The sequence below is a fragment of the Embiotoca jacksoni genome, unplaced genomic scaffold (genome assembly GCF_022577435.1).
Source record: "Embiotoca jacksoni isolate LCO1_2020_lvr unplaced genomic scaffold, fEmbJac1.0.p SCAF_5, whole genome shotgun sequence".
Taxonomy (NCBI): domain Eukaryota; kingdom Metazoa; phylum Chordata; class Actinopteri; family Embiotocidae; genus Embiotoca; species Embiotoca jacksoni.
This window is the reverse complement of record NW_027185403.1, coordinates 18878020-18905127: the sequence shown is the minus strand read 5'-3', so window position 1 is coordinate 18905127 and position 27108 is coordinate 18878020. Positions and strand designations below refer to the sequence as shown.

Genomic DNA, 27108 nt, shown 5'->3' with positions numbered 1-27108 from the left:
ATAAAGTCAATAATAATATTCCTGACCACAAGATACTGAGTGAAGTTTCGACAGGATAAAGAACACACATCAGTCAATATTATCAGTCTACTACGGTCACTCTGTCCTCCTGCTCAGCTGCAGGGAGGAGGGACCGTTTAAAAGGACAGCAGACAAGAGTTTGAGCAGTTAAATGTGTGCAGCCACAAACATCTACCGTCATACTTTGCTTTGTGTCCAGTAGTGTCCCCACACAGATGTGCAGTCTCCGTGTGGCCCTCTTTTGTGTCCCGTTTGCTCGGTGGTGTTGTACTTTCTCCCTCCCGCTTGCTCGCCTGTACTTTTACAACCCTGTTTCCATAAAAGTTGGGACGCTGTGTCAAATGTAAATAGAAACGGAATCCAACGATTTGCAAATCACATAAACCCATATTTAATTGAAAATAGACCAAAGACAAAATAAGACATGTTGAAACGGAGGAATTTTATTGTTTAATGAAACATTTGCACATTTTGAATTTGAAGTTTAAAGCAAATTGGAAAAAACGTTCTCAAGATTTACAAAGGACATACAACCAGAAATCTGAAATTAAAATTAATTTAGGAAAAAAGTAAAGAGTCTTGGCGGACATCCCTTTCGAACATTATGGTGGTAAAAGTTAAGATTTAGAACTGGTGAGCTCTTGTTTGGGACACGTCAAACCAAATATCAAACATCTTTTAATGGAGGCTCTCTTTTACTTAGAATGGTATGACAGACAAATAAGATCAAGTATGATTACTTTTGACTAACACGATATACTAGTCAAGGCTGTCCGCTGTCTTCACTGCTCTTTGCATTAGCTATCGTGTCTCTTGCAGTCTCTTTACAAATAGTACATGATTAGGGGGCATTTCTACAGGAGAAGGACAGTTTTTCGTTCCTACTTGGCATTCATTCTTTGGTTAATGATTTACCCTTTTTTACCTCTTTTTTTGGGCGGTGTTTTTTATATTATTAACTGTTACAATTATGTTTTCTCTAGCAACACCTTCTTGAAGACCGAGCAGGTGCTCCTCACAAACAACAATCAGCCTTGCAGAGGGATGAGGCCACTCTGACAGAAGATAGGGGGTTGCAAAGGGCTCTGCGCCTCTGCCCTGAGGAGGATAAGGGGCGATTATCAATACTTCCGAGGCATCATGAAAGGCTGGGGACAGCAGTGGACCAGGAGTCAGAGGAGGAATATTTCAAACACAAGCTGGATCTGATGGGCAAAACACACAGACATAAGGGGGTTGAAGACAATTATGAAAAGAGACAGTCCACCAGGATCGATGGCAGGTAGCTGGGGGAAACTCTCTGCTTAATTTCTGTAAAATAAAAGTAGTAACTAAGTTTTTGATTGTCCTCATTTATCCTTTGTTTCAGTGTGTTGTTGTTTTTTTCAGGGAAAAGAGGGAAAATCCAGTTTGTATTGCCAGAGAAAGAGGTAGATTGAGAGGACTGACCAAAAATGAAGTTGCTGAGTTTGCCACTGGTCTCATAATAGGTAAGAGGATCTTTCTGCATTTTGCAAGTGAGAAGTTTGTTTTTAAAATAAAAATTCATTTTCGGAATTCAGCATTTGATCAGGCAAACTTTATTGATCCCCTCTAGGAAATGCCTTTGTTACAATTGTCCAACACGCACTGAAGAAAATGAAGAAATAGATGTAAAAAGTCAAAACGGAGCCTGAAAGGCAATAATAATAAATACAGGAATCAAATAAAAAAAAAATTGATGTATGAATCACATTGTCCAGAGTCACATGATTGAAGTCCCTGGATGAATAAAGCACTGCGACCCCATGGCGAGGAGTTCACTATCTGGTCTGCAGAAGGGTTCCTCCATAGCAATGTGATGAGAATGGCACCTTCTGTTAATACATTTGGCAAGCATGTAATTAAATTTCTTCCTGTCTGCCCAAACCGTCTTCAAGCTGTCAATGGTAGCGATGGGATCTGGAGTATTTTCCTGTTGACATGTCTGTATGAAACACAGAACACTATGCTCTATTCTTTATGAGAGCCGTTAGCTCATCCATCTTGTCCAGAGATCTCGTAATGACTGTGCTGATAATAAGAAAACATGGCTTGTATCGCCTCGTCTCCAACGTTCTCTGTTGTCTGGATCAAACTATTTTCTCTCATTGCTTGTTTCTTCCTCTGCATCTGTGTGCACTTCCCCTGATTTCCGCAAGGATTTACATTGTTGTTTTTCTGTCCCATAAGAAGTCTGTGCATGACAGTAACATAGCTGAATGAAAGAAGTAATTCCAAAGTGAAAAAGAGACCAGAGGTTTCTCTGCTAGCATAATTCCAGAGGGCGCAGCTGAACAAAAGTTACAAGTACAAGAATAAACAAGTCAACAAAGGGGAAAAGCTAAAGATGTTGGAAATTTGGGGAAAAAAATCAGGAGCAACTGCATACATGGTCGGCTTCATGCGCACTCTTAACCCTGAGAACCCGATTGAACGCACAGTGCGTTCAAATTCACTCCCTTTCTTATCGTCATTTCTCCGTACGACAAAGTATTTTCAGCTAGTCCAGTTTTGAAATCACAGCTGACCTCTGTACTGTCTCCAACATAGGACTGACATTAAATCCCACTTTGTATAAAACAAAAAATATTACAATAACATATTTGTGCACACATCATAGGGGCGTATGCCCTGAGTGTGACCATCTGGCCACCCGGAGTCATTCATGACATTTATTTTTCCGTCAGGCACTAAGCACATATTTGTTCCAAACAGCTAAGTCATTAAGTGACACACAAACACGGTTCAGATATTGCCAGATTCAAAACAATTGCCTCCACACAACTATAAAAATATATCTCTATTGACAATATTTTCTGGGGAGATACATGTAAAAACATAATTTCACAAGACAAAATAATTTTTTTTGCTTGATATAAAGGTTAATATATAAATCTCCAAGTATTACTAAATTAAATCATGAAAGTGCTGGATAGCCTAGAATGTTCTGAAAAAAAAAGATAGAGCGTGAATGGTTATCACCAACAATGACCAAGATACAGTATAAGCTTAAGATTGAAGGTAGTGAAATTACCCTGAAAATATCTTAGGCTTCAAAGGGTTGATGCATATTTTGTTATTAGCAATATGCTGAATGAATTTAAATGTGTTGTTACTACTTAAAGGATCGATCACAAGAAAGATTTATTGTTTAGTAAGAGAGCAAGCCCATTTACGGCATCACAAGTTTCTTGCCCTCCTAATCATCCAGCACTTAAAACCATAATAACTCAGGCGGAATTGTTTTTTGTAAAAGTGTTGAGGAAATGATTGTCTCTTTAATAATAATAATAATACATTTTATTTATATAGCGCTTTTCGGGATACTCAAAGACGCTCTTTTGAACTGTTGTCCCACCTTTTTAGGAGCTGCCAATACAGATGAGGCTTTGCAGAGGAGAAAGAGCCGCTACAGACAGGAACTGCAAGAACAGATAGCTGAACAGCACCAGAACAAAAAGAGGTACATTCTCTGAGATTCTTGTCCTGTGATGTTCAGTATAACATGTAAATATTTGTAACTTTTTTGGCAAGTAGATGAGACTGCAATGGCTGCAACAATAGATGAGCTTAATTTCTGTTCATCCAAAAGTGCTGTATGTCTGTCACCCTGTATAGAAACACGTGTGTACTTGTTTCAGGGAAAAAGATTTGGAGTTGAATGTTGCAGCGACAGGAGCAAATGATCCTGAGAAACAGGTTAGCTGATCCTCATTTAGTAAGGGGAGAGATTTAATTTGCATTATATTTGTTTTTAATATTTCAATTTTGTCTCTGTCCGCAATCCAGCCGGACCGAATTAGGCAGTTTGGACTGGGCAGGAGAAAACATCTTCAGGTTTTGGAACCTTTAGCAACAGAAGAGAGTGGATCATCAAGAGTTGTACCTGATAATTTGGAGACGGGTGTTAGAGAAAGGGAAATGCCTTTTCCTGAGCAGCCCCATGTGGCCTCTCAGTCCCCTCCACTGGATTACAGCCCTGGACTGGGCAGAGGCGGTCTGTCTCCCAACAGCCAGTTTGCCGCCCCCTCCTTAACCAGTGCCATGGAGATTCCCAGGTATTCCATGAAGTTAAAACTTACATCAGTTATAGTTCCCAGGATTTCAAATGACAATAATTGTCGGTGACAAAAAGTTTGGTTCAGGACGAATGAGTACTCCTTGAGCAGCTAGCTTGTCTTAAATACAACAAAAGACCAACCTGTCTATCAAGTTACAGCCAATGTAGGTTGTTTTGATGAAGAAGCTAATGTACTAACATTGATAACTGCACTTGGCAGATGTTTTTCACACAACAGCAGGACACTTCCTGAGACTGATTTACAATAAAAGTCATCCTCTGCTCTACAAGTTGAATGTGAGGCAACAACAGTAGTAGATTTTGGGTTTGCTTTAATTCACATGAGGTGGGATTAAAAATGTTGTAGACTGCTCCTATTGCATGCAAATAGAGTGTAGCATCATGATGTGCCTGGAGCAGGAGGAAGCGATAACCCTTGTGAGTAAATATTTCAAGTTAAGTTAAGCTTGATTCAAATTACCACCCTAGTTACACATGTTTTTGTGACCAATGGTACGTGCTGTGACGGGTATGGTATAGAAAGTCCAAAAGAAGATGGCTGCTGGTGTAGCTCCATGGTGTGGTTGAGTGGTGAAGTCCGTGGTGCAGGTTTTTTTTCGAGGGATTAACTACTTTCACTTGAAGCTACCTTTCCACAGGCTGTGGCTGATTATTTCGCCGGTACTTACCACACTGACAGACTACGTTACCAGGAAGGCATGAGAGATTGTCTGCCGATCTGAGTCGCTCTAAAATGGACGTCAAACAATGCTACAAAGGGAGGGGGAGCTTTGTGATGACATCATTTTCAGGCAACCATTAATCGACAAAGGGGGAGGGATGAGCTGAGGCTCTGCCAGTTCATTACAGTGCACATTTGAAATTTCAACATGGACCTGAAATTTGAGCAGAGAGTGCTCACCAAATTTTGTGTTACATTTTTGGGGAACACAAAGAAGTTTCAGGGAGCCAAATCCAGTGCTGAAGCAGGTCTGGAGCAATAATTGTATTGTTGAGGACGAGCAACTCCTGCGTTTTCAAAGTGCTGTGAGCAGGCACATTGTTGGAGAAACCAAGTGCCATTGGCAGAGTGTTTCCTCTCAGACGTCTCAGAACATCACAGTAAAACTTGGCATTGACAGTCTGATTCTGGGAGATAATTCACGTTGCACAACCTCACGAATGTCAAAGAAAACCCACCTTGTTCTACTCCTGACCTTGGACATTGACATTCTACCGCTAATGAATTGCAAATGACACTCAAAACACCTCACTGGGCTCATTTATTTATTGGCGTAGATTTTCTAAAGGGTCTCCTTTGCTGATTTCCAGAGTTTGAGACAAAATTTGATGCAAGTGCTGATTTTGATCAAGCAAAACTCGTACTCATGAAGGCTATAGCTTCTTAACCTGGTGCCACCAGACTATTGACTACCTTCAGTTTTCCTCTGTGATTATAGTCTGGAAACGCTGCTCTTATTAACATTCGTTTAGCCACTCTGAAGGACAGTAACTGGAAAAAAAAAATGCCATATGCTCAGGGCAGAATAAACACTAAATGCCTTTTGTGTCAGCCGATGGATGAAGAGATGGTGGCACTGGAAACAGTGCGAGGGAGGGATGCAATCTGGCACGGGTGCTTCATGTTGACTAGTAACACTCTCTTCTAATATATGCCGAAAGTAGCGTGTTCACACACCATTGTATCCTGATAACACAAGATGCAATTAAGTCGGGATTGACAGCAACTAGCATATATAACATATAGTCCTTATGCCTTCAGAAATGCATTTATTGTGTATTATATAACATAAAGAATCATACGTCGTCCACCTTTGTTCCTTCATAAATTCTTTGTCTCCTCCTCACCCTCTGTCACTAAGTGAAGCATACCGAAGCCCGTATGAAGAACCCCATCATTTGTATGCTGCCAGAAACTTGCTTGACCCAAACATGGCCTACTGTAAGTGTTGGTTTCTGTTGAAATGTAGGTTGAAATTCACCATTATCATGGCTTTATATGTGTTTAATTCTTCTGCCCAGATGGTCATTTGCCTGTTCCTGGTGCTGGACTTCCAATGTCCTACTGGAATGTACCACCAGGGCGAACCATGTCTAACCAGTTTGGTCACTGTAGCCCTCACAGCCAGCGAAGCTTTCCTGATTATTCAATACAGTAAATATTTCTTCTGTACTATTACTACTTAAGCTTGGAAAGCAAGGCTACAGAATTATTAGCAGCAAAGTTGGCAGTAAATTTAATGGTTAAGGATGCTCACAGGCCTGTTCTTGATTGACTTGATTAACCCAATGGAAACAAACAATTATGGTCCATAGACAAAAAACAAAACAAGCAAAAATAAAAGATAAACTTGAACCTCTTTAAATTTGCCGTGCACGAATGGAAAAGACATGGCATGTGGAAATATTTGCTTTTCATGTCCCATAAGTGGCTTTAATGGAACTGTTGAATATAATTTTGGTGAAATAGTAATAACTAGTAAGATATGGTAAAAGAACAAATTCTTGAACACAATCAAGCATAACTCCTGACTAGATCTAAACAGTGTCATTCTGCAACTGTTCTGGCAGGCCCAGCAATGAGACTGCTACTGTGGACTCGCAAGTCCAAGTTTTCCCTGCAGAGAGATCCAGATCAACAAGGGAAAGGACTTTGAGCTACAGAGAAGCGCTGAAACAACAGGTAGGTTGATCCAATTTTGAATCTATTTTAAAAAGAAAAGATTTATTTAGCAACTAAGCCACCTCAATGCTACCATCATCCACTAGAATTATAATTTTCTTCTAAAACATTCAAGTGTAGTCCTGATGTTTAAATCTAAAGACTGTATAATAATAACACAAAGAGTATATGGATGAAATTACAAATTTGTGTTTTTGATACAAAAAAAAAAAAAATTGCTGAAAGCATGCTCAACTTAACTTAAAAAGAAGTGCTGGAAAACAGTAGTAAATATGCCCCTGTCGCAACTTTTTTTTAGACATGTTGCTGGCATCAAATTCATAATAAGCACATATTTTTTTATTAAACGTTTTTTCTCTTTGTTCTATCTGTAATTATAAATGGGTTTTCATGATTTGCAAATAATTTTTGAATTTGATGCCAGCAACACATCTCAAAAAGGGTCATGTTTACCATGTTTTTGCATCACTTCTTTTTATAACACTCTGTAAATGTATAGGAACTGAGGAGACCAGTTGCTAGAGTTTTTCAATAAAATTAGTGTCCTATTCTTGCCTTATATGATTTCAGCTGCTCAATAGTTCGGGGTCCCATTTTGTCGTATTTTTAATTTCATGATGCGCCAAATTTGCAAATAATGCAATGACATTGTTTTGCTGAAATAAACAAGACTTTCCCTGAAAAAGGCGTTGTCTGGATGGCAGCATATGCTGCTCCGAAACGTGTACATGTCATTGAGCATTAATGGTTCCTTCCCAGATGTGCAAGCTAACCATGCCATGTTCACTAATGCATCCCTGTACTATCACAGATGCTGTCTTTTTAACTGAGTGCTGATAACAAGCTGGATGGTCCCTCTCCTCTTTAACCTGGAGGATGCAGCATCCATGATTTCCAAAAAGAATCTAAAATTTGGATTCATCACACCACAGAACAGTTTTCCACTTCACCTCAGTACATTTTAAATAAGCTCGGGCCCAGAGAAGGTGGCGGTGTTTCTTGATCATGTTTATATATGGTTTATTTTTTGTATGGTAGAGTTTAAACTAGCATTTGTGGATGCAGCGATGAACTGGGTTCACAGAATTCTGAAGTTCTTCTTATCTCAGACAATGATTTCCACTCCAGATTAGTGTCTGTTTTTAATACCGCCTGACGGCCCAAAGATCATGACCATCCAATAATGGTTTTCGAACTTGTCTCTTATGTACAGAGATTTCTCCAGATTCTCTGAATCTTTTCATGATTTTATGTATCGTAAATGATGAAACCCCCAAATTCTTTGCAATTTTATGTTGAGGAACATTATTTTTAGCTTGTTGCACTATTTTCCCATGCAGTCTTTCAGAGTGATGAACCTCTCACCATCTTCACTGAGACTCTGCCTCTCTGAAATGCACCTTCTATACTCAATCATGTGACTGATCTGTTGCCATTTAACCTAATTAGTTGTGAGATGTTCCACCAGGTGGTTGTTTTTAGCTTTACATGACTTTTCCCATCTTTTGTTGACACTGTCCCAACTTTTTTGGGATGTGTTGCTGGCGTCGAATTCAAAATAAGCATATATTTTTCATTAAAACAAACAAAAATAATCAACTTCAGCATTTTATATGTTGTCTTTGGTCTATTTGCAATTAAATATGGATTCATGAGATTTGCAAATCATCGCATTTTGTTTTGATTTACATTTTACAGCTCCCCAACTTTTTTTCGGAAATGGGGTTGTATAACAATACTTCATACAACTAACAGAAAGAAGACTTTTAATATGTCTTATGAGGTTTTCAATTCAATTTTATTTATATAGTCCAAATCACAGCATAGGCTATTTCCTGACACTTAACATATTAAAGTCCTTACAGCAGAACTTTACAACATTATACAGAGAAACCCAACAATTCAACAATTCCCACATAAGTTAAGAGGAAAAAGCTCCAATAGAGGGAAGGAAAAACTCCCTCTTAGCAGGAAGAAGAGAGCAGAGAGAGAACAGGACAGCATAGAGATCCAAAACATGAACAGAACTATTGGTGGGGACGACAATGGCAGAGCAGAGACATGCAGCTCCATGACGGGATATCTGCAAAAGAAACCACAGAAACTGCGTGAGCGAGGGAAACTGAATGGAGAGGCAACAGACAACAAGCAAAAAGTATGGGAGAGAAAAAGCATGAAGTCAATGAAAGAAGCTCAGTGCATCACGAGGTCCCCCAGCAGCCTCGGCCTATAACAGCATAACTAAGGGATGGTTCAGGGCCACCTGAGCCAACCCTAACTAAAAGCTTTTGACCTCTTAAGTGGAATTCCTATCGACAAATGTTTTGTCGGCATGAGCTTTATAACAATGATGCTGCTGAAATAAAAATCGGAACAATGAACATCACTGTCATGTTATGTGCATTGTTTGTGGAGATGTGACTCATGAAAGACAGTCTCCAGAAGAGTGAACTTTCTCCCATGGTCTAGTAAACAAAAGTAAACAAAAAACACAATAAATCGTAAAATCAAATTGCAATTGATCCCAATACTAAAAACGGCCACTACATTATTGAATTGGCACCCAAGTATTGTAATAGTATCGAATCGGGAGCATATGCGCAATTTCACCTCGGCTCTGTTCTTTTTTGTCCAGAACCCGTATTGTTAGAGAATACAAAGTAAACTAGTTGCAGATTACTTATAACTTTTACTGCATCCTAGTTTGTGGTATGTTGGCAGGAAGCTTCCAGGAGAGGGAGCAGCGAACTTCACAACCAGGTAAAATGGATCTAGTTAAGACTAAAAGATAAGGTCTATGTTAACTTACATTACTAGATCCTTGTTAGAGTTGGCTGTAGAAGTATTTCTGAAATCTTCTCCATTTAAGGTGTTAATTCATATTCTAGTTCCACTTAAATCTGCCTCTTATTTTCCTGCTAAATAATGCAATCCTTTCCATCGCTCCTTAGCGTGCATTTTTGGCCAGTTATTTCTCAAGCCTTAATGATCACTGCAGGCTCACACAAAGCTTTTCCAGGTAGATCCTCTCTGTTTGTTTTGGTTGAGTGTCATGTTTGTACAAAAGCGTAATAGTAGCACAGTAACATAATGCTTCTGTTATTTAGTTTTTGTTCCATATTCAGAAACTGTGGCACCACTCTGGTATATTTTAGAACTGAAAGGTCACGAGTTGAACATGCAGCTCACATGAACTAAAATGTGAACGTGAACTTGAAACATAGTCAGTCAACACTTCCAGTTGTTTGGACGTTGTCATTGTACTTCATGTTTGAAAGGTTATGACAGTTGGGTGTTTTTATTTGACATCTTCAGATTTCCACAATAAGCATAATGATGATTATCAGTGAAATACAGTTAAGTAGAAAAGACTTACTCTTGTAATATTTGGGTCAGAAAGTGATCATTTTAAGGAAAATAAGCTGCTCATAAAGAATATTTAAGTGATTTGCGAAGTAACAATTATCAATTTGCAAATGTTAAGTAACTGAGAAATAATATACCATAGATCCTGGAACGGCAGGAACGAAGGCGTCTCGAGCGGGAGGAGAGCGAGCGTTACGAGGTCCAGCTGGAGGCGGACATGAAGAACCACCAGCCCTGGGGGAGAGGTGGAGGAGGAGCCCCACTCAGGGACAGCACTGGAAACCTCATTGGTAGGTCCTGGTCTGTAGTGTCTTTTTTACACTACTGTATGAGTTTTTCATGGTATAATAACAGTCTCATAAGATATGACAGGATACGGTATTTCATAATTATTTTTACTAGTGCAGTGCCCGTTGAAAATAGTCTGTTTGTCAGTATGATTGCCTGGCTTGTGGTATTGCTCCGTAGCTTTCTTCAGAATAGCTCAACTATGTCCACTGCGATGCTCTGTGGAACTGCGACTTTGTGGCGCGACTCCGCTCCCGCTGCTGCACAGAACGCCGGTTGCTTGGGTACAAGCTTTTCCCTCTGTTTCTCCTGTAAGGCTGAGTGCTGTAGTTGCAGGCAGGTGTGGGCATGGGGCTCAATTAGGGGAGCAGGCAGCTGTGGGGGATGGATCCTAAGGTGTTCCCAGGCCAGATGAGATATGTAATCCCTCCAGCGTGTTCTGGTTCTGACCTTGGGGTGTCCATTTGGGCGTGCCTGGAAAATCTCCAGAGTGCGGTGCCCAGGAAGCATCCTGATCGGATGCCCGAGCCACCTCAGCTGACTCCTTTGGGTGCGAAGTAGAAGCGCCTCAACTCCAAGCTCCTTCTGAATGTCGGAACTCTCTAAGCCTGAGCCTGGTCATCCTGCAGAGGAAACTTATTTCAGCCACTTGTAACTGTGATCTTACTACCCACACCTTGTGATCATACGTGAGGGTTGCAACATAAACTGACTGGTAAATTGAAAGCTTTGGGATTCGACACAGCTCCCTTTTCACTAAAACGGTCCGGTGCAGCGCCTGTTTGGGTTGCCGCTGCGAAAAAGCACCGATAACTTCCAACTGCAACTCCTAGTGGCTGTGTCCACAATGGAGGTTTTAAACATGGTCCACTCAGATTCCATTTCCCCAACCTTCCTGGGATGTGTGAGAAGCTTTTCTAGTGGGGGTTAAAGACCTCCCAGACAGGCACCTTTGCCAGATGTTCCCAGGTTAACCTCACTACATACTTGGGTTTGTAAGGTATTTCCGGCCAACTCCCCTACCATCCCTCCCTCCCTTTTCTTACCAAAATTGTACACTAGTGTTAAAATATAGTTTCAGCATCTGAAGTATAATTTTGCAAATGTACAAAAGGTATACTGACATTGAACTTACAGTGTAAGTACAAAATAAATGTACTTATAATATATGGTAACTGCATAGTTAGTGCACTAGTTTTAATAAAACTGAGTTTCGAAGCCACCTTGGTTTTATAACATTTGTCTCGTTAAGTGTTCTTTTGATTTCAAACAATAATTACGTTTAAAAGGACTCCTCCGCTGTCGTTTTGTCCTCCGTTAGCCAGAGTGGTTTACGTCCTTGTTTCCATGCTGGCAGGGCTTTATTAAACACTCACTGGGTGCAAAACTTCAGAATGTTTAAGTAAGTTTGTTGCAAATAGATCCATGTTCACTATATACAGTGGGTACGGAAAGTATTCAGACCCCTTTAAATTTTTCACTCTTTGTTTCATTACAGCCATTTGCTAAAATCAAAAAAGTTCATTTTATTTCTCATCAATGTACACTCAGCACCCCATCTTGACAGAAAAAAACAGAAATGTAGAAATTTGTGCAAATTTATGAAAAAAGAAAAACTGAAATATCACATGGTCATAAGTATTCAGACCCTTTGCTGTGACACTCATATTTAACTCACATGCTGTCCATTTCTTCTGATCCTCCTTGAGATGGTTCTACTCCTTCATTGGAGTCCAGCTGTGTTTAATTAAACTGATTGGACTTGATTAGGAAAGGCACACCTGTCTATATAAGACCTTACAGCTCACAGTGCATGTCAGAGCAAATGAGAATCATGAGGTCGAAGGAACTGCCCAAGGAGCTCAGAGACAGAATTGTGGCAAGGCACAGATCTGGCCAAGGTTACAAAATAATTTCTGCAGCACTCAAGGTTCCTAAGAGCACAGTGGCCTCCATAATCCTTAAATGGAAGAAGTTTGGGACGACCAGAACTCTTCCTAGACCTGGCCGTCCAGCTAAACTGAGCAATCGTGGGAGAAGAGCCTTGGTGAGAGAGGTAAAGAAGAACCCAAAGATCACTGTGGCTGAGCTCCAGAGATGCAGTAGGGAGATGGGAGAAAGTTCCACAAAGTCAACTATCACTGCAGCCCTCCACCAGTCGGGGCTTTATGGCAGAGTGGCCTGACGGAAGCCTCTCCTCAGTGCAAGACATGAAAGCCCGCATAGAGTTTGCCAAAAAACACATGAAGGACTCCCAGACTATGAGAAATAAGATTCTCTGGTCTGATGAGACCAAGATTGAACTTTTTGGCGTTAATTCTAAGCGGTATGTGTGGAGAAAACCAGGCACTGCTCATCACCTGCCCAATACAATCCCAACAGTGAAACATGGTGGTGGCAGCATCATGCTATGGGGGTGTTTTTCAGCTGCAGGGACAGGACGACTGGTTGCAATTGAAGGAAAGATGAATGCGGCCAAGTACAGAGATCTCCTGGAAGAAAACCTCTTCCAGAGTGCTCTGGACCTCAGACTGGGCCGAAGGTTCACCTTCCAACAAGACAATGACCCTAAGCACACAGCTAAAATAACAAAGGAGTGGCTTCGGAACAACTCTGTGACCATTCTTGACTGGCCCAGCCAGAGCCCTGACCTAAACCCAATTGAGCATCTCTGGAGAGACCTGAAAATGGCTGTCCACCAACGTTCACCATCCAACCTGACGGAACTGGAGAGGATCTGCAAGGAAAAAAGGCAGAGGATCCCCAAATCCAGGTGTGAAAAGCTTGTTGCATCATTCCCAAGAAGACTCATGGCTGTACTAGCTCAAAAGGGTGCTTCTACTCAATACTGAGCAAAGGGTCTGAATACTTATGACCATGTGATATTTCAGTTTTTCTTTTTTAATAAATTTGCACAAATTTCTACATTTCTGTTTTTTTTCTGTCAAGATGGGGTGCTGAGTGTACATTAATGAGAAATAAAATGAACTTTTTTGATTTCAGCAAATGGCTGCAATGAAACAAAGAGTGAAAAATTTAAAGGGGTCTGAATACTTTCCGTACCCACTGTATAATATAAATTGGAATATATAAAATTGTCTACTAACTGGAACATTTTAAAAGCAGCTAGGTCAAAGGTATATATTAACACAAAATGTATCATGCTTTTGAGTAATACAGTGAACCCTCGTTTTTCACGGGGGTTACGTTCCAAATAGAAACCGTGATAGGCGAAATCCGTGAAGTAGTAACCTTTATTTTTTTTACAATTATTATACAATGAAATACTCCATAATACATTGAAACCAAAGAACAAAACCTTTTTACAGGCCCAAGCATTTGTTTAACAAATAAAAGTACTGTATAAATGTTTTTTTTTTACAAATAACTACTGTACTGTAAAATAATAATTTTAATCATCAATACGAACTGAAGGCTTCAAATTGCTGAGATCAGCACCGCCCCACTGCGACCCGAGTCATTGGATTAGAACGGGAGAAAATGAAAAATGATTATGAAAAAAAATACAAAGTACAGTAGGACAAATAGTGACTCACGTGTATTTCACTGCTCTTCTGACTGAGCCGCTGCATCCTGACTCCGCTCTGGAGCGTTTTTTTCTTCTAAAGCCCGCGGTGCAGGTGTGGTTTTTCGAGAGAAGAACATAGTTATCGGTAGTTGTTGTCGCTCTTTTTTCTTCTGGGCAAAAAGATTCTTATAAACCGGCATGCCACCATCGATTATGTTTTACGTACGTGTACATATTAAACCGCAACGTTATTGACAAACAGGTAGAGAAGAAGCGGAGAGACTGTTTAGCCAATCAGAATGCAGAACACAATGCACGATGCAAATCCGTGAAGCAGCGAGACCGTGAAAGGTGAACCGCGTTATAGCGAGGGTTCACTGTATACTAAATTAAATTGAAAGCATTGCACTTTTAGCAGCTATTATGTTACATTTTAAGTTTCACTATACTTAACAGAAATGTGTACTATTAAAAAGTATTTCTTCAGTTAAACTCTGCATTGATATTATATTAATATGCTGAAGAAATGATATATTTAATCACATCATGGACCACATTTATGATAAGTACACCTTAAGAAAGTATACTACAGTATAGCTTTAATTAAAGGATGGTTTAAACATACTTTTTTAAACATACTGTAAAAGCTTAAAATATGTTGTAGTAGTAGCACTTAAGTAGCAATATAATGCAATTGAAGTCTGAACACACTTACTAAAGTATATTTAAACACAAGTAAGTTTTAAATGAGTATATTTTAACTAAGTGTATTCAAATGTACCTCAGATTAAGTACATGTTGGAGTAACCTTGCTAGAAATACACTGTTAAAGCAATTTCCATGCACTAATTATAAATATACTTTTGAAGAATAGTACTTAAGTGGAATTTGAATATGATTGGAAATGTACTTAAATTCTAGTATATTTTTAATACGTGTACTAAATTGCATTTCAAGTTATATTATCTTGTAAATATGCTATGCAAAAACTTACTTGTTTGCTCTGAGAAAGGAGTGCATTTGCAGTGAAACTATCTTTTGGAGTATCATCTTTTTTTGGAGTGGAGATGGTGATATTTTTTTCCAATACCGGTAATAAGCACTTGTACATAATATGATAACAATCATTCTCCATACCATGGTATGTACTGTGAAAAAGATATACCGTTGCAACCCTAATTCTTACTTCCCTTTTCTGTTACCTAGCTGACCTCAACCAGATGCACAAGCTGAATGAGGAGGCCTACAGCAACTCGGGGCAGTTGCGGAGGAGAACTGCAACTGCCACAATGGCCTGCCGGGTAGAGCACCCTGACCCCAACGAGAGGGTCTCTGGTACAGTAGCAGAGTGTATTATCCATGACTCCAGTGAAAAGTTTTCTGGTACCGTAATAATATTTAGAGGTCCTGTATTTTACACTTTTCCTGTGTTTTATTTACAGTTTTGATAAACATTAGAAGATATTTTTCAGTTTTTAAGTACCAAAAACCATCTTAATATAGTTTTACATCTCCTCTCTTAAGCTTCTCTCTGGAGCTCTACCAAGAAGGCATGCATTGAAGGCACATTGATATCGCCAATCTCTTTTGACTGGATGACTCTTTTCTGATTGACACACGCCCAGGCCAACCACAGGCTTTCTTCTGTCATGTAGCTTGCTATCTCCGTGACAGAATGAATGCTATGTCTAGATGCACACCCCGGGATAATGTTACTAATTTGGTATCTGTCGTAAATGTGGACTATGGGCGCTATCTCCCCTTCTATTCCTTAGTTATGGTGATGGATAATAAACAAAAAATAATAATTATCATTTTATCTTCTCAGATATTTGTGTTAAATGTTGTCCTAATTATTGTATAAACTATTGAGTAATAACCACAAACGTGATTTATGAGGTCACAGTTACCTTTAATCACCAAATTGTGGTCAGTTCATTCTTGAGTCTATGTAAATATCGGTGCCAAAATTTAAGAAATTCCTGAGATATCACATTCACAAGAATGACACTGACTGATAGGATGTATGTGAGGTCATATTGACCTTGACCTCTGACCATTGACCACCAAAATCTAATCATGTTGTTGTTGAGGCCAAGCAATTATTTTTTGCCAAGTTAGAAGAAATATCCTTAAAGCTTTCTTGAGATACTGCACTAAGAAAAAAAGATGGATAGATGGAAGGGATGTGAGGTCACAGTGACCTTAAACTTTGACATTTGACCTCAAAACTCGAATCAATTAATCCTTGAAATCAAATAAAGGATTATGCTGCATTTGAATAAATTCCATCCAGGCGTTCCTGAGAGGTTATATTCATGAGAATGGATCAACTTTGGGACACAGCGACATTGACCTTTTTTTTCTCCCAAATCTGAACAGTTCATCATTGGTACCAATTGAATCTTTCTGCTAAATTAGAAGAAAGTCCTTCAAGGCACTCTTGAAGGCACAACTTGAAAACATAATTCTTCTGGCTATGGCTATCGCTGGTGCAGAGAAATAAAAAGAAATGGAAATCAGTATTTATAAATATGGGACTATCAATTCTTGATGTATAAGCAATGTTTTGCTATTACATTATTTTTAACATCACAGACTACACCAGAATAAACAGTGGGAAAAAGACAATGATAGACATAAGGTAAAATTATTTCCATGAAAGTCACCAAGGAATATGTACAGCAATAGATGTTATGAATATAGTTTCATTTAAAAAGGAATTGTACAAAAACAGACAAAAATGTGTGAGTCATGAAATTAATTCTTTTGTAGGTTTCACCCATGTCCAAACATCCCAGTTTGCCAGAGGCAAAGTGTTTGGCAACCAACCCACCGAGCAACAGGTCCAGGAGCAGGACAAGTACAAAGCTTACCTCAAACAGCAGGTACCAGTATAAACAGGTACATTTACTGGCGGTTTTACTGGACGTCTTATCAAACATCACTGTTTGACAGCCTTTTGGACAGTGTGTTCTCTGAAGGGACTGTTCAGCTGCTTGTTGATTATAGTGAAAGTAGCCTTTAAAATTTCACTAAATTGAAAGCACAATCGAAAGTTTTGTTTCCTCCTTTTCTTGAAAAGTTTTGTAGATTGTGTTTGTGGATTTGTCTTGTGTACTTAACCTGCGTTTGTTTGTAGATTGAGGAGAAAATGCTTAAAAAGGAAGAGGAGAGGGAACGAACCAGACTGGAGGATGAGAAAGAGGAGAAAAGGTTGGCAGAGCAGAGGGCTCACATCCAAAGGGAGTACGAGGAAGAACAAGAGAAGAAGAAACGAAAGGAAATCGAGGTTAGGCGTTAAAACTGAGTCGTGGGGAGGGTACACCTTTGTTTACTAATTGTTTTGGATCCTCAAGTGATCTGATTTTACTAGATCAGGGTAGATCAGTTATTAAAGTTGTCTCGCTAATTCTCCATTTCCCTTCATTTTGCCCTCATCAACCTCTTTCGTATTGCTTTTCTGTCTCAGCAAAAAGCCAAGAATGAGGAGCTGATTCAGCTCGCTCAACGGAGGAAGAAGGAAGTTGATGAGAAAAAGAAGGAAGCAGAGAAGCAGGAGAATGCAGCACTGAGAAGACAGTATGAGAGAGAGACACAGGCACGGGTGGAGGAGGTTAGTTCATTGACAGTACACAATGCTTTAAATATAGATGTTTCTGCAAAGAATCTAGAAATTAAAAATATGATCTTTACAACCACTACAGTTTCTAAATGGACACCAGAGTTTACCCGAGGATGGGGTCGCAAAGGTGAAGTGTGAGGGGGAAAAAACTTTTAGTGTATGTGCAAAAATGCACAATCCCCTACGTGCAAACTATAGTACATGTGTGCACAGTAATGAGCACACATGTATGTGTCAGAGATGTGTATCTGTGACTTCAAGTTCACAAGAATAGACGGATGGATAGCACAAATTCAAACTCAAGAAAGATTTTGAATTTGACCGTGATTGTTGAGTCCTTGGCATAAAAACTCCTGCCAAATTCCCCAGGGCATTCCTGATATTGCGTTCACGAGTGTAGGTCAATGTGACTGTTACCTTGACCTTTTGAACCTCTGACCCCCAAAACTGAATCAGTTAATCTTAAAAACTGAAGTGAAAGTTTGTGCTAAAAGGTATTCTGCTGGAGGGACTGATAAGAGCAGACCATTTACCATTTACAATCACTAGGCCGTAATTCTCATTTGTTGGATAACTTGAAAGGTGTAGTCATTGGATCTAAGACATGTTTTCATTCGCATTGAAAACTACAACACATGCTTTTGGATTTAAATAGTTTTTTTCTTTTTGAAGATTGGATGGAATCTAAGGGAACAGCCAGTGAAGTTTAGCTGTAATATCTGAAACTGTTATGTTGTGAGCATGGGGCTATGTGTTTTTAGGTGTGCAGGGAGCCCTCGCCTCCAATCCCTACCCTACAGAAGAAACATGGGCTACACCGGTACAGCTCAAGACCCCCCACTGTTGACAGCCAGCACTCCACAGCCCCCATTTCTGTAAGTTACTCACATACACGCAGACTACTTTAACAGTTCAAAAAATATCTCTGCACAGGTTACTACTTGCCTGCAATGCCATTGAAAGAAATCTGGTCCTTTTCTCTGTTCAGTTTAGTTGCCGGTTCTTGATAAGACATCTGACAGAAATCTAGTTTCTCTGTTTAAAAGAACAGATTTTCCAGTAACTTCTTGCCTTGACAAGTAAAGGTAAAGGATGTCTTTTCATTGCTTTTTCTGTCTCTTTATTTTTTCCAGGAGCGCTCCTTGTCTGGTTTCCAGTCCCCTCCTGTCCCGGCTTGTAGGAACCACCTCAGAGCTGCAGGTACTGCATAAATACAAACCGAAAGACTGTCAGCAAAGATTTAAACAAGTGTGCAAGTCCACAATAACTTTGTACTAGGTTCACTGTTTCCCATTGACCATTTCAAAATGTTTTGACCATACCATCTTGTTCCACTGTTACTTGACCATTGACTTGATCATTCATGTCTGTAATATTATCTAGTAGTAGTTGAAGCTTAATCAGTCGTAATAGTGGTATTGATACTGTAACGGATATTATGTGTGTTTGTGTGTTTTCAGGAGACCAACGTGACGTGTTCAGTGAACTTTCAGCATTGCGTCGGCAGCTTCGTAGTGTACAAAAATGCCTGGAGGGTCATCTGCAGCAGGGTGAATGGGAGGAATTAGATTCTCCTCTGAGCAACAGGTCAGACCTGTGCAGATGCATCACTCCTACTATAACCTTATGATATTCATCACATGAAGTGCAGTATTCGTTGCACATATTTATTATTGGACTACAAACTGGATTTAATTGTGGATCCATTTATTTAGTGGTTCAAGTGCTTCTCTACTTGCATGGGGTATGTGAAAAGATAGTGTAGTATAAAAAGTAATAAAGACTTAAATTTTAAGAAAAAGTCATTCTCATAAGAGTCAGATAGAAACAGTGTCAAGACTGCATGCACGCAAGTGAGCAAGCAGGCAAAGAAGTTCCAACTTTTTAAAAGTAATAACTGGTTAAAAAAGCTACTAAAAGGAGGTGGTAAAACAGTTCAAATAATTTAAACTGGAGTCATGGAAGTTTAACTTTTCGCTATGTTAACATTTAGCCATTCCTTTTATCTACTTTGAATTGAAGGCCTTGGACACGTTGCCTGCGAGGCGTGTGCGTTACCTCTCGCTCTGCACAGCTGGGGTTCCACACCAGCTGCGTGCCACAGTTGTGCTGTGGCTGCAGGTCCTATCATTGAATCAATGAGTGTCTCTTTGATAATGGCTATCAGTATTGAATGTTTGAGGTTAGACAAGTGAAAAGTTGGAACCAAAATGCAGGAACAGGATTTTTGTTCACCCTCGTTCAGAGCGACACACAAAGATGCGTATTGGCACTCACTCTGAGACAGAGGAGGGAGAGAGAAATGGAGAAAGCACTGGGAAAACGCCGCCCTTCACCACGTAAAGTGTCGCCATGATATGTTTAGAGGCTTCACTGGGTTTTTGCTATGATTATTTGTGTACATGTAATCACAGGACTTTCCCCTGTGTATTTTTTTACTGGAAACCGCGTGCAGCATGTGAAAAATAGGCGGGTCTATTCCCTAGCTGACGCACCATCATGCTAGGTATGACTCATTCGTGAGACGCTCATCTCACGCAGGCAGTGTGGCTGCTCTGATCTGTAAACATGGACGTCGAAATGAAAACACGTCACTCAGCAACAAGTAACACGCACGCCACGCATCCAGTGTCCCAGGCCTAACAGTTCAATCTATTTGAATAAATTAAGATGAAAACAAATTGTTGCAATATTTAGCTAAATGTTATTAATATTTGGTTGAAATAAATGGTGGTGTCAATGATGGGGTACTTCAGTTCATCTGCAATGGCTCTGAGGGCATGTCGATAACAAAGGTTGAGAGAGGAAAGGCTTTTCACTATTTATGGATAATACTGAGTATCAGGACTTTGCCATTTAAGCCATTGTCTGTGTGCTTGTCTGCATTCGTCCAGACATCGTGAGCGGCCAATGGTGGATGTGTTTGATATGGCCAGGCTGCGACTACAGGCTCCGGTCCGAAGGACCACCTCCAGAAACATGGAGCCCCGAGACGTGCTGCAAATCTACGACTCCATTCAGCTCAAAGACAATGGTGATACAGTCGTACAGTCTTAATTTGACTTTACTGCAAACCAACATTAATAGCTGTGACTGATTAATATATGCTTAATTTTTAAGAGGCAGATGGTGAGCCCAGGTTGGGCTCCAGTGAGGATCGGAAACTGGAAGAAACAGGTGTGCCTAGCAGACGGAGGCGGGACTATGGGGATCCATATCACCAGTTCAGCAACCAGACATCTACAGTCCAGGATGGTTAGAACACAACATGGAAATGCATGGAACATGGAACACAACATCCTAAATGCAGCTACTTATATTGGTAGCTTTTGTTGGGCTTGTTTAAGCTAGCTAAGTGACATTTGATCTTGCTGGGTCCATTTTGTTTTCTAAAGAATATGGACTGCATTTACTCCTCCTTAATCCTAAAGCAAGTAGACAGCCTTCAGATTGTACACACTGTATTGGTTAAAATGGGGTCTGCATCGTTTGCTATTTAAGAGGATAACGGAAATAATGTCCTTCTTGTGTTGCAGATTATTTTGACCTGTCCCCACCAGGGCAAAATTATCATCTGGTGAGAAAATTAAAAATTGTATGTACTGGGTCAACTAACTTGTAGTTATTGGACTGAAATTGTGAAAATAGTTGTGTGTTCGTTGCAGAGGAGTTTGACCAGACGATCCGCAAGAGGTTCTTTGCTGGAGTCAGAGAGTGCTTTCATTGGTAAGACCACCGTGAGGGAGCTACTATAATTGAATAATTTTAATTAAAATCCTCTTTTGAATCGTACAGCCAGTTGACTGTGACCAGAGTTTTTCATATCACATAAGGATCCAAAACTCTTTGAGCTATCACAGCACTGATCTATTTTGTTATTTTCTGGAACACAAACATAAATTAAACCTGCAAGATCTCAACAGATTTGAATTGCTGCAGCTTCGATTACTTCAAACCCTCCTGCCTATACACATTGTTCACAGGTGCAACGGATGGTTGCTGTGGGGATTTTTAGTACATTGGACATGCAAATCCTGTGTTCTTTTAACCACAATTTGAATTGCTGTGCCCCTATTTGTCAAATAGGGGCACCAAATGTCACCAAATGAGTTGCTTCACTGTAATTTGGAGGCCTGATAACTCTGTCTGCTCTCTCGCACTCAGTTTGTGTAACGAGAGTGAGACCTTGAAAGTTTGTGCTAACCTAGTCAACTTTACTGTTGCCTTGATGCAAATAGTTATTTTTATTTACGTGGCTTTATTCCTTGATCAAAATTATGACAATAGACCTGGATATTTCTGCAATTACCACCCATTCTTCCATGTGGGAAATGTTTTTCCCTTTGATATCTTTGAATTGTTTTGCTTCCCAAATTTTTAACTCTTCTTTTCCTGCTCTGTAACAATAATCACTATGTGCTTCTAAGGGGACTTTTTTTTAATCTTCTTACTTTTACAGTGGAGGAGCCCCTCCAGTATTGCAGTGACCTGTGCTGTTAGAGCAGAGCTCTCACAGGTCCCTGATCACTTGAAAATTGTGTTTTCCCCCACTTTTGGAGAATAAATGCCAAATGGGCTTCATGGTCCATGCCCTGCTTTGTTTGATCTACTAATATTATAATTTTGTCTGAGGGTTTTACCTTCTTCGAGGGCTTTGTGGAGGTTTTTGCATTCACATCCTGGTATTTTTTACCCCGGGTTCTGGTTCTTATGACCAGTGTATCCTCTCTGTCCTCAGATAAGGGGTCACAAGCACTGCACCACAGTGAACCAAGCTAAGCTAACACGCCAGAATACACACAGGGAGCAGCCCTGTCATAATGCTGTTTAGGTCATGAGGGTCTGTTTTAGCATTTTCTACAGCAAGAAGGGGTGTGTGTCCTCTTTCCCTCGTGGCTACTGCTCTGGCTTTCCTGATCTTTTTTTTATCCCTGCTGCTGGACGTACCTCAGCCTCATTAGTGGGTGTCTCGCAGTTTAGGGCCGTCTAGTGGAGTCCCTGAATAGGAATAGAAAAAGGTAAACATAAGCATAATAGGTCTCCTTTAAAAAATAGTGCCGTGTTTCCACAATGTAAGAGAGAAAACAGGTTATGTAATTACAAATCTTTATACCTTGAAATAATTCTACCTTAATGATTAAAAGTATCTCATTGTACCATAATATCAAAAAACCACAGCACAATGTATTGTCTCTAAATTTGTGTTGTTGAAATGGCTGGGGCAGATTTTTACTCTTGATTGTGTGTGCTTGTGTGTGTGGTGTGTTGAGACCATCCTGGCGATGCCTATCCAGTGCCACACACCCCAGAACTTGAGAAGACCCATCATCTGTCAGCCAGGGAGAGGAGGAGACTGGCCAAACAGTCACAGTACCCTCAGGTACTCTGTTCAAACAACAGCCGTGTGGCCCATGAATGTGTGCTTGTAAGCTAAAAAGCTACATCAAGTAATCCTGGGTTATTTTTTTGTAGGGATTTATTTTTCAAGACACATCTCTTTAACTGTTTATCCCATCTCATGACCTGTGTTTTTTGTTTTTTTTAGGAGCGAGCTGATTCCAGCCAGCCGATTGGCCATCATGACAACTACTCCACCCACACAGATAATAGGCTCCAGCACGAAGCAGAGCCTGGAGATGAGTGGAGGAGCCAGAACAGGATAGGTCATGCATTGACTGTCAGTCGCCGTGGCAACACAGCTGGTACGACTTTAAATATTAAGCTCTGCAAGTTGACACATTTTAATGTAATTATTACAAATGTTAGCAAAACAGTTTTTCAGGAATGAAGTTGAATATTTTTCTTAGATATGTGAATTAAAATTTAACATCAGAGCTGTAATGGATTTAAAAATCCAGAGGCTCATTAATTTCAGCAAGAATTCATATCCACTTAGAAACTGTTGGTTCCTGTTGAACATATATAATGACCCTTTTTTTGGCAGAATATTTTTGGCCCTGAGTTCTGTAGAAGCCCATGCAGTAATGCTGTAACAGAAACAACTGCTTTAATTCAAAGGTGCATCTGTACACTAAGTTTACACAGGATACCAATTTTGACCTGCTGGCTCCTTACCTGTGTTTCTTCAGGACCATTAGATCTGTCTGATGATGACTTCTCCCCTCCCCAGTCTTCTCTTCACAATCGAAACCATCAGAGCTCTTTAACAACTGCCGCCACAGATCCGTGGATGTGAGGGTGGACAACATAGGACCTTGGTTTGGTGCCTTCCACTTTTGACAGCATGGCTTAATACAGAATCGATCTCTCTGTCTTTGAAATATGAGATAATGGTTGGTTTTATGCTGGGTTTAAATGGAACTTGTAAGCTTGTTGTTACTATAGGCAACAGCAATATAGAGGGCATGTAGAAGAGGCAAATAATTTAGCAAGCTGGTGGGCGAGTAACTTGATGCAGGGAATGTAAAGTCATAAATTACAGCTGGAGAAGATGAGGCGGTTTGAACATTATTACACAAACATTAAGTTAGGAACTTAAATTACAACATATTAGCTTAACATTCAACAAAAAATTTACTTCCATATCCATTGCCATTTCCAAGAACATCAGCAAAATGTCACAATTTGTGAATTCTGAGCTTTTGGGAAATTTCAAAGGTCCAATGTAACAAATACCAAAACCAAAATAGCAAATACCAAAAGTCATATGGACTTTTCTCATGAACATGATAAAAATGAGCCCATTTGAACCCAGCATTAATTTGTTGCTATTGTCACACATCGAAAACAATGAATAGCTGTCTAAAAAACAATGAGGTCTGTACTCTTCTTTTTAAATTATTGTTTCCATCAAAGGTTCATTGTCTGATCCCACAGTGGACAACAATTATGTCTCTGACTATTTATGTTTTGAATAAATTCTATTTTAATTATATTGACTGTGTTTTGATGGTGTGCGTTCATTGACAGCCTCAATTCTACAAAAACTTCATCAGATGTCATATGTCTGCCAAATTATCTGCCTGCAATTTATGTACATGTCTAAAGCTGTACTCTGATTATTCAGATGGTAAAATCCATATTACATACAGATCGTTTTTTCCCCTTTAAAGAAATGTAAAGTCTGCCTTGGCAAAATTGTTATCTTACTATTACATGTACATTATCTTAACATCTTATCTTAACAAAGTTACAGTTTGACATTTTGGGTAATTCAAGTTTTGTTTTGCCAAATATTAGAGCAGCAAATCAATACCACTCACCTGTAATGGTAAATTTGACAGCTGCAGCATCTTTTTTTTAATTTTATGCCACTCATCGTAGTAATTAATACACATACACATTATGAAGAAAAATATTTATTGGCTGTTGAGTTTAGCTTTGCAACTAAATCCATTATATTATGTCAATCGATGCTCATCGAAATGCAGTCAGTCCCATATCTGAAGTAAAGCATCGGGAGATACATCTAGCAGCGCCAATTCTTCCGTTTTAATACAGTTCAATTCAATTCAATTTTATTTATATAGCACCAAATCAAAGCAGGTTATTTCGTGGCACTTAACACATTTAAAGTCCTTGCAGCAGAACTTTACAATATTATACAGAGAAACCCAACAATTCAACAATTCCCACATAAACTAGGAGGGAAAAGCTCCTCTTTAAGGGAGAAAAACCTCCAACAGAGGGAAGGAAAAACTCCCTTGTAACAGCAAGAAACCTCTGACAGAACCAGACTTGGAGGTGGGCGGCCTTGGGGTGAGAGGAGAGGAGAGCAGAGAGAGAAAAGGACAGCATAGAGATCCAAAACATGAATAGAACTATTGGTGGGGACGACAATGGCAGAGCAGAGACATGCAGCTCCATGCATTTGTGGATGCAGCGATGAACTGGGTTCACAGACAATGGTATTCTGAAGTTCTTCTTAGCTCAGACAATGATTTCCACTCCAGATTAGTGTCTGTTTTTAATACCGCCTGACGGCCCAAACATCATGACCATCCAATAATGGTTTTCGAACTTGTCTCTTATGTACAGAGATTTCTCCAGATTCTCTGAATCTTTTTATGATTTTATGTATCGTAAATGATGAAATCCCCAAATTCTTTGCAATTTTATGTTGAGGAACATTATTTTTAGCTTGTTGCACTATTTTCCCACGCAGTCTTTCAGAGTGATGAACCTCTCACCATCTTCACTGAGACTCTGCCTCTCTGAAATGCACCTTCTATACTCAATCATGTGACTGATCTGTTGCCATTTAATCTAATTAGTTGTGAGATGTTCCACCAGGTGGTTGTTTTTAGCTTTACATGACTTTTTTCATCTTTTGTTTACACTGTCCCAAATTGAGACATATTGCTCGCGTCGAATTCAAAATAAGCACATATTTTTTATTAAAACAAAACAAAAATTCCATTTAAGCATTTGATATGTTGTCTTTGGTTTATTTACAATTAAATATGGATTTATGAGATTTGAAAATCATTGCATTTTGTTTTGATTTAAATTTTACAGCTTCCCAACTTTTTCGGAATGGGTTTGTATATACTTCATATAACTAACAGAAAGAAGACTTTTAATATGTCTTGAGGTTTTCGATTCAATTTCATTAAATTGAATTTGCAGTAAATAGCGCCAAATCACAGCACCGGTTATTTCATGGCACTTAACACATTAAAGTCCTTACAGCAGAACTTTACAACATTATACAGAGAAACCAATAATTCAACAATTCAACAATTCCCACAAAAGGTTGGAGGGAAAAAACTCCTCTTTAAGGGAGAAAAACCTCCAACAGAGGGAAGGAAAAACTCCCTCTTAACAGGAAGAAACCTCTGACAGAACCAGGCTCAGGGGTGGGCAGCCATCTGCCTTGACTGGTTGGGGTGAGGGGAGAGCAGAGAGAGAAAAGGACAGCATAGAGATACGAGACATGAACTGTTGGTGGGGCAACAGTTTGAAGTCAACAGCATGTGCATGCTTTTTTTCTGTATAAATTTCTTCACATTTCCAATTGATGAAGCTCACACTAGAAAACAACACAATGTTTATTTCTTTTACTTGTTCTAATTTTTGGTCCATCCACACACTGTATGACATAACTTCCTCACATTACCTCCATCTGTAGTTGACATGCATTCCGTCTTTTCTTTCTTTTAATTTCAAAAGTCATGCATTGTAACTATGATCTCTCACTCACTAGGTGACAGACACTCGCTTTATAGCTCTGGCCCCGTAGTCCAGCCGAAACTATTGTATTTGTGTCATTTACCTACTTTGTGAGCGCCCGTTTCTTTTCAGCTCAGTTTGAGAGTCTCTCTGATCTCTGTGTGTTTCAGGAAAGGTTGATAGAAACGCTCTCTCGGACAGATAAATAAAAATAAGTAAATAAAAATGCAAAAATGGATCGCCAAATATACTTGGGCGGCCTTTAATATACCTGGGCGGCATGCCCTAGTAAGTTTATGCATGGGAAGCACTGCATATTGTTCGAACCTTCAGCTAGCAACGACCAAAATCTGCATTTAGAT

General features: G+C 39.6%; 1 protein-coding gene across 6 annotated transcripts in view; it reads left to right on the top strand.

Moving 5' to 3' along the window:
• Window positions 1-24509, top strand: part of LOC138211149 (centrosome and spindle pole-associated protein 1-like) — a 32366-nt gene extending 7857 nt beyond the window's left edge. The window contains exons 5-28 of one of the 6 annotated variants that reach the window (XM_069170827.1): window positions 1005-1303; window positions 1411-1511; window positions 3409-3505; window positions 3684-3741; window positions 3832-4100; window positions 5986-6065; window positions 6146-6278; window positions 6695-6806; window positions 9528-9566; window positions 10315-10462; window positions 15196-15324; window positions 16765-16877; window positions 17132-17281; window positions 17462-17605; window positions 18376-18489; window positions 18748-18814; window positions 19075-19201; window positions 20509-20648; window positions 20735-20791; window positions 21151-21191; window positions 21280-21340; window positions 22885-22994; window positions 23160-23316; window positions 23745-24509. In XM_069170827.1, the coding sequence (XP_069026928.1) occupies window positions 1005-1303; window positions 1411-1511; window positions 3409-3505; window positions 3684-3741; window positions 3832-4100; window positions 5986-6065; window positions 6146-6278; window positions 6695-6806; window positions 9528-9566; window positions 10315-10462; window positions 15196-15324; window positions 16765-16877; window positions 17132-17281; window positions 17462-17605; window positions 18376-18489; window positions 18748-18814; window positions 19075-19201; window positions 20509-20648; window positions 20735-20791; window positions 21151-21191; window positions 21280-21340; window positions 22885-22994; window positions 23160-23316; window positions 23745-23854 (2856 nt within the window). In that variant the 3' untranslated portion in view covers window positions 23855-24509. Of the gene's footprint in view, window positions 1-1004; window positions 1304-1410; window positions 1512-3408; window positions 3506-3683; window positions 3742-3831; window positions 4101-5985; window positions 6066-6145; window positions 6279-6694; window positions 6807-9527; window positions 9567-10314; window positions 10463-15195; window positions 15325-16764; window positions 16878-17131; window positions 17282-17461; window positions 17606-18375; window positions 18490-18747; window positions 18815-19074; window positions 19202-20508; window positions 20649-20734; window positions 20870-21150; window positions 21192-21279; window positions 21341-22875; window positions 22995-23159; window positions 23317-23703 lie in introns of those variants that run through there. The other 5 variants (XM_069170824.1, XM_069170825.1, XM_069170826.1 and 2 more) reach the window with 5 other exon arrangements.
• The last annotated feature ends 2599 nt before the right edge of the window (window positions 24510-27108 follow it).